Below are 7,444 nucleotides of genomic sequence, written 5' to 3'. Positions count from 1 at the left end.
TTTTCCAGGGAGTCTTCTCTTCTCATGAGGTGGCCAAAGTCTTTGAGCCTCAGCTTCAGGATCTGTCCTTCCAGTGAGCACTCAGGGCTGATTTCCTTCAGAATGGAGAGGTTTGATCTTCTTGCAGTCCATGGGACTCTCAAGAGTCTCCTCCAGCACCGTAATTCAAAAGCACCAATTCTTCGGCGATCAGCCTTCTTTATGGTCCAGCTCTCACTTCCATACATCACTACCGGGAAAACCATAGCTTTCACTATACGGACCTTTGTTGGCAAGGTGATGTCTCTGCTTTTTAAGATGCTGTCTAGGTTTGTCATTGCTTTTCTCCCAAGAAGCAGGTGTCTTTTAATTTCGCGGCTGCTGTCACCATCTGCAGTGATCCAACCAAATTACTTTAGTACAATTTCTGTCTTCCCAAGTAATGTGCATTTTTTTTTTTTGAGATAGCATTGTTGGAATCTTTCGAGGAGTTGGAGAGATGGCGTTTATAAGTGGTCCAAACAACCGCACCCCAGCATACCTGGAAGGGATTAATCCCCATTGAACTCAACGGCGCATTCCATATGCTTTGCAAACTCAGGGAGGCACGCTCGCTCAATCGCGCATGCGTGTGGGCGGAGCATCCTCGCCTCTCCCGCCCCGCTCCTTCACAGCGAGAACTACGCGCCGCTCATTACCCCACGCGCCTATGCAGAGCGCTCCGCCTCCGAGGCCCCGCCCCCGCCTCCCTATTGGCTGCCAGGCGCGCGGCGGCGAAGGAGGGGGAGGGGGCGGTGCCTCAGGAGGAGCAAGGGAGACGCGGCCGCCATCTTGTGCGTGCAGCGATAGCCAGTCAGCCGAGCCAGGCGGGCTGAACGGCCCCCGCGCCTTGGCGAGCTCTCCGGATTCCTCCCCCTCCCCGCCTCCCGCTTCGCTCCCGGGGCTGTGACGGAGAAGCGGAGGCCGCCTCTGCCTCCGACGCCTTTTTTTGTTTTTATTTTTCCTTTCCCCTCACCGCCCCCCTCCCGCGGGGGGGTTTACGTTGCTGCGCTGGGGGAAGATGAACGGAGGATAAATGGTGCCCAAGGCAGACAGCGGCACCTTCCTCCTCCTCTTCCTCCTGGTACTTAGCATCACCGAGCCGTTGCGGCCAGGTACGGGGGCCGGGAAGGGACATGCGGGGAAGCTGGGGGCTCGGGGAGGGGGCTTGGAGGGGGGAAGTGCGCGCGCACACGCAAAGGTTAAAGGGGTGGTGGGTCCCATTTGCAGGTGGGGGCGGCTCTGGGATGAGCCCTTAGGGAGAGACTTCAGGCCCCCTTGCGCAGGAGTTTGGATGTTGCTACAACCCCAGGTGGTTTCCCTACCAGCACCTATGCATTTTATAAATAAGGGGAGGGGTCCCACTTGTAGCTGGGGGGGGGATCTGGGATGGGACCTTAAGGGGAGATTTCAAGCCCCCTTGCTCAGGAGTTTGGATGTTGCTAACGATCTCCCAGGTGGTTTCCCTATCTGCACCATTGCATTTTATAAATAAGGGGAGGGGTCCCACTTGCAGGTGGGGGTGTTCTGGGATGACACTTTAGGAAGAGATTTCAAGCCCCCTTTCGCAGGAGTTTGGATGTTGCTAACGATCTCCCAGGTGGTTTCCCTATCTGCACCATTGCATTTTATAAATAAGGGGAGGGGTCCCACTTGCAGGTGGGGGTGCTCTGGGATGACACTTTAGGAAGAGATTTCAAGCCCCCTTGCACAGGAGTTTGGGGGTTGCCAAGGAGCCGCCAGGTGGTTTCCCTACCAGCACCTGCACATTTTATAAATCTACAAGAGAGGTGGGGATTTAGGATACTGGGATAAGGTGGGTGTCTTGAGGGTTTGGCTTTTTAAATGGGAGATGGAGGTGGGGAGAGAGCGCTGCCAAAGAGTGGGGGGATGTGGCCCCACCTCCAGTTGGGATGTGGTGGCTCTGGCGTTCAACCTCGGGGCCTTCCACCTTCTTGCACTGGAGTTTGGGAGCTCAAAAAGGAGCACCTCTTCCCAGGTGGTTTCCCTATATAGCACCTGTGTGGTTTTATAAGTAAGGGGATGTTTAGGGTGTGGGTTGTCTTTGGGGATCTGTCTGTGCGATGGGAGACTGAGGTCTTGTGTTAGTGGAGAGGATTCCCCCTCCCTCATTGGAGTGGTAACAGTAGGAAACCCCCGGTGGTTCTCCAAGAATGTATCTGGGGTTATAGAGTATTTCATAGGCCTTTGCAGTCAATAATTGAGATCGGAGAGGATAAGGGGCAGTAGGATGTGGAGATGTGTTACTACCTAGAATGAGGTGTGTGCACATTTGTATAGCCGAAGTCGGTTGTAAGATACGGAATTCAGATCTACTCAGGAATTGTGATGCACCGAGATCAGGAAGGGGTCCAAAAATGTCAGAGGGAGCTTAGTATATGGCACCAAGAAATGATGGGGTTGGGAGAACTTGATGACTCCTGTGGTTTACACTGGCATTAAAATCAAAACAAAAAAACAAGCAGGTTGGGAAGAGAGAAATGATGGCACAGGCTAAAGTAAAAAGAGGAAGAGGAAAATAGTCACCTGTATGGAAGGAAATGGACAGGTGAAATGATGTGAAAAAACCTCTGAGCCTATGCATTTGGAGCATATGTGGAAGATGGGAAAAGAAAAAATGGTTTCCCAGTGGAATGTTGTAGTGCTGAATGATAGGACAAAATAATCCTGTCCTAGTTGCAGTGTCATTTTCTTATTAAGCCCTGCTGAACAGAAGGTGATCTCCACTTTGGAAACTTCTGTTGGACCTGGCTGATGGGGGTGGCAGTATCTAGGACCCTTTTCAGTACTTCACCTGTTGTGGGGCTGAGGGAAAAGCAGGATGCTTTCCACAGATTTTCCCTTTCAGTATTTGTTCCCCCCAAGATTTGTCTGCAGTTTGCAACGCAAGCTGAAATCTAGAAGTGTAGTTCTGCAGGTAAGTCAGGAGGAGGATATCGATATTTGGAGTAGACCCATTGAAATTAGCATGCTGAAGTTCATTAATTTCAATGGGTCTACTCTAAAGAAGAATGTTGGATAATCACCCTTGGGTAGGAAAAAGGCCTGCTTTGTCTACCTGTCACTGTATACAGAAGCTACTTGGCAAAGGAATAATGGTGAGCGCATTGAGAACAGAGGGCTTTGTCTTGTGGTGGAGTTTTAATTGACTGATGGGACCTTTTCCCGTTGTTCTGTTTCATTTTTCTGTAGTGCAATTTGGCATTCTACATAGCTCTCAGAAAATGCGGCTGTTAAGTCCCCCCATCCCCCCCATCCAAAAAATTTGCACCTAGCTGTGGAGAAAATTATAATGTATGGATGAAATTAATGGTGCGCCTTTGCTTCTTGCTAAGTTATATTTATTTGGAAGGAATCCTTATCAGGAAACAATCTGCAGAGGATATGATTTAGCATTTTCAAAGTAAGATGACTAGAGTTACGTTAAGTGGTCATTGTATGTGTGTGGTTGGGAGGAACTCCAGATTATATGGTCTTTTCAGAACTTGAACTTTTTTTAAAGTTAATCTTCTTCATGAAATGGTTTTGCCATGTTATATAACCTCATTGCATGCAGAATTTAACTGGGTTTTTCTGCCTTTGCTCTTATAAATAAGAATATTGCTGAGAACCTGAATGATGATCTCATAGAGTGGCTTGTTTGCTTAACTGCTGATGCACTCTATCTAGCATGGAACATAACATTTAAGATTTAATCACAACAATAAAAACCTTTAGAACATGCACCAGTCTTTAGGTGGTTTGCTTTGGAAGAGGCTTGTTGCCGTAATATTATCAAGTTCTTCATAGTGTGTTCTTTACCCTCTTTTTGTTTTTAAATAAGTTTAAAATTTGGCTGTAAAATACACTGAGCTGACAAGTTTTTGTTGCTTGGAGCAATAGTTTCTTAAAATTGTCTCCTACATCTTTTCCTTCCTACAATTTGGGATTATATCTGAATGTGGAAAGTGGAACTTTGAACTAGCAAAACTGCACGTACATGAGGGAGAACCAATCTTGCTGCTGAAGAGGCAAGCTGGTTTTTAAATAGGCAGTTGGTTTGCCTCTTCAGTGGTAGGAGAGGTGAAAATTAAAGCAACCTTTGCCTGCTCCCAGGGGTTTATCCATGTGCAGCATATATCTTGGTTAGATCATGGCCTGGGTCCTTAATTAGTATGTGTGAGTGATTTTAATGGTGATTTTAATCGTTATTTAAATATAACTAGTGAAATGAAATGGAATATTTTGGTCTGAATTAATGAAGTCTGTTGCCTTTTAAGCATGGTAATACCTAAAGGAAGCAGCAGCAAAAGCAAAGACTTCTTTCATGCGTTTTCTGTAATTTATTATTTTCTCTGCTTTGCTGCTTTGGTGCTTCCTAATAAACAGATTCTGTTATAAGTGGTTCTCTCTTCCCCGACCCCTCCTTTAAAGCACTTGTTATCAGCTTGGGTAGCTGTACAAATTGAGACCTTTTCCTCTGATCTGAGGATCTTGTGCTTTCAAGAGCATGTTCCTGCAAAGTGTTCTTGGTGTTTTATTGTAGATACTACATCAGCTTTATTGTACAGCCATATCACAGAGAGCTAGGGCTTTTAAATTTCTGAAGGAATTTCTTTTTACATTTCTTGGTCATTGGTATGTTAACTTGGTGGCTTCTTGTTTCCTATTAAAATAAAGAGTGCCACTTTTTTTGTTACTGATAAATGCTCATAGTTTTTTTAGTTTGCCATTTTAAGTGAAGGCTAAGGTCCTCCATATGATGAAGTTGAGGGGTTGATATGTGTTCTCTGTATGGTTCTGTTTAAAGCAGGGAAGGGGAACCTATTGTCTTTCAGATGCTGTCCATTGCCTATGCTACATAGGGCTGCTAGAGTCCAATGATGAAATCTAGAGGACCATGCATTCCCTATCCCTAATTTAAAGCCTTTAGTTCCACAGCATGGCAGAAATAACTGCATCTGGCCACTGTATAAAATGGGTTGTGTTGCTCTGCTGTCACATTGTATTATTGCCACATCATGCTGTTCAAAAACAAATTGTCCAGCCTGTTCAAAACTTGATTGTTACCCAGTTGTTGATTTGCAGCTAACTTGTTTATGAATGATTTCAGTCTTCCATTTTGCAGAATCAAGAGCGTCGTCATGCCCTTTCAGGTATCACTGTAGTGTAATAATTGAGCTTTCCCTACTGGGTTACACTGTGGTCCATTTTTTCACACATTGGTGGCCCTTGCTTAAGTCAGACTCCAAGCAAATCACACTAGTGCAAGCCTCCCTTTTCATTGTGCTCCAAACCAAGTTTTGCAGTTATTCTAGTTTTTTTGTTTTGTTCTGTGCTTCAAGGTGTGCTGGCCTCCCTTGTGTGTGCTTTGCAAGTTTTTGGTTTTCAGCATAGCTGATTCAACCACACTGAGTCAGCCCATTAATTCTTCTAGCCCAGAACTCTTTACTAGCAGTGGTTCAACAAGGAATGGGGTGCAGAGGCCCCATTCTGTTACCTAACACGACAGAATTACTCTAGTCCTTGTGTTAGGTGCTGCTGTCTTCCATGCTCCACATTCTTATCTGTCGCCAGCTGATTGCTCACATCCTTTTTTTCCTTGAAACCATGTGCACCTTTTAGGATGCTGCTTCCCAGAGAGCAAAGCGAGATGAGGAGGACAGGACTCCTTGGAGTGCCTGCCATACAGGAACTTACTATTAACCCCCTTTGTTGTTGTATGCTGATGACGCGGCCATCATCTCACGTTCCAGACCGGGTTTGAATTATCTGTTGAGGAAATTTTCTGATTACTGTTCTGGAAATGGTTTATCCATTAATTATGAAAAATATAAAATTTTAGTCTTCGAAAGAAGATTCTCCCAGTCTAAATGGGTCCTGGATGGCCATAACCTTGAACAGGTAAAATACTTCAGTTACCTAGGGCTCACATTCCATCATACAGGATCTTGGAAGCACCATTGGCAAACCTCCCTTCAAAAGGCGGAGATTACAAAGCTAGCCATACATAGATTCTTCTTCACAAAGGGCGGCAAATATGTTCCAGCAGCCTTAAGGGTTTTCAACGCAAAGCCCGTTTCCCAACTCCTGTATGCAGCAAATGTCTGGCATAATGGGGACCTGCCAAAGCTAGATTGCTTTCAGGCAAAATTTATACGATCTCTGCTGCAGGTACCTAACTGCGTCCTCAACTCCGTACTTCTGTTGGAAGCTGGTGAATGCCCAATTTCAGCTAGAGCGTGGTGGGCTGCCCTAAAACATTGGCTCAGGATTTCAGTGTTTAATCTAGGGAAGGGTCTGTACCAACATTTGACCAATGAGGAATTTGTCAGCAAATGGCAGAGAACCATGGCTAAAAAAGCCACCTCTATTGGTCTGTCTCTCCCCCCCCCAAACTGTATTACCTGGGTTATGAAGGTGCCCAAAAGGTTTTAAAGCAAAGATTATGGGACAATGCACACAGTGACTTGCGATCTCGATCACACAGTCAGTCTGTAGTCCGCTGGCTGCAGGAGTTCAATATGGGTATGTGTTTGAGTTAACATCTTACATCAAAAACCTGACAGTACCTAACTATCGAAGGCTTTTCACCAAAGCCAGACTAAATGTCTTCCCCTCTGCAGTGCTGGATGGTAGGTTGAGAGGAGTTCCCTACCAGGACAGACTTTGCTCGTCTGCTCACAACATCGATTCCATAAATCATATTTTGTTGCATTGTGCGAAGTATGAGCAGGCCAGGGCTGAACTGATACTACCCTTGCTGGTGCCTTTCCCGGGAAAATCAGCGGCTCACTATGTCAGGTTCCTACTGGAAGACCGGACAAAAGCTAGAATGTTGGCAGTGGCAAAGTTTTTATCGGTGGTTGCAAGAACAAATGAGCCCTGTATTCTAAACAAAATGCTTGATTAACCTGGAGATAGGCTGTATGAACTGTGTATTGATTTGTAATGTTTTGTTGGGTCTCTGGACCGTAATAAAGATTGTTGTTGTTGTTGATATTTCAAAGGCAACAGAATTACTATTAACAAGGGAGTGAAGGGTAGGGTAATCATATTTAACATGCCGTCTTGAGCAGGTATGGCAGCACTTTGTGGGATCTCACCCTGAGCCCCAGAACAATGATGTTGTGGGTGTACATCAGAATGCTTCTCCCGGGAATGCCATGGCAATGTTTAAATTTCCATAAGCATGGCCAAGGGCCAGTGGCAAAGCCTTGAATTTGCATGCAGAAGGTCTCAAGTTCAATCCACAGAGGCATCTCCAGATAGTGTTGGGAGAGAACCCTTCCTGAAACCCCTGAAGTGCTGCTGCCAGTCAGTGTAGACAGTACTGAGCTTGACATACCTGTGGTTTGACTCAGTCTTAAGGCAGCTTCCTATGCTCCACATGGGCCTGAGCTTCAGTACCTTGAAATTAAGGTAA

The 7,444-nt window shown here is 45.8% G+C and overlaps 1 protein-coding gene across 6 annotated transcripts in view; it reads left to right on the top strand.

Annotated features, from left to right (window-relative positions):
* The first annotated feature begins 766 nt into the window (after window positions 1–766).
* The window catches only part of DGCR2 (DiGeorge syndrome critical region gene 2), a 64,278-nt gene continuing 57,600 nt past the window's right edge, over window positions 767–7,444 (top strand). For 3 of the 6 annotated variants that reach the window (XR_014559071.1, XM_083717357.1, XM_083717353.1), the window contains exon 1: window positions 780–1,133. Coding sequence is in view for 5 of the 6 variants with exons in the window: in XM_083717357.1 (XP_083573483.1) it covers window positions 1,055–1,133 (79 nt within the window). In the remaining variant the exon portion in view is untranslated. Of the gene's footprint in view, window positions 1,134–7,444 lie in introns of all 6 variants that reach the window. The other 3 variants (XM_083717355.1, XM_083717354.1, XM_083717356.1) reach the window with 2 other exon arrangements.

Source organism: Podarcis gaigeae (assembly GCF_964106915.1).
Source record: "Podarcis gaigeae genome assembly, chromosome: 16".
Lineage (NCBI taxonomy): Eukaryota > Metazoa > Chordata > Lepidosauria > Squamata > Lacertidae > Podarcis > Podarcis gaigeae.
Note: the sequence above shows the minus strand (reverse complement) of the source record. Positions and strands in the feature narration are given on the sequence as shown.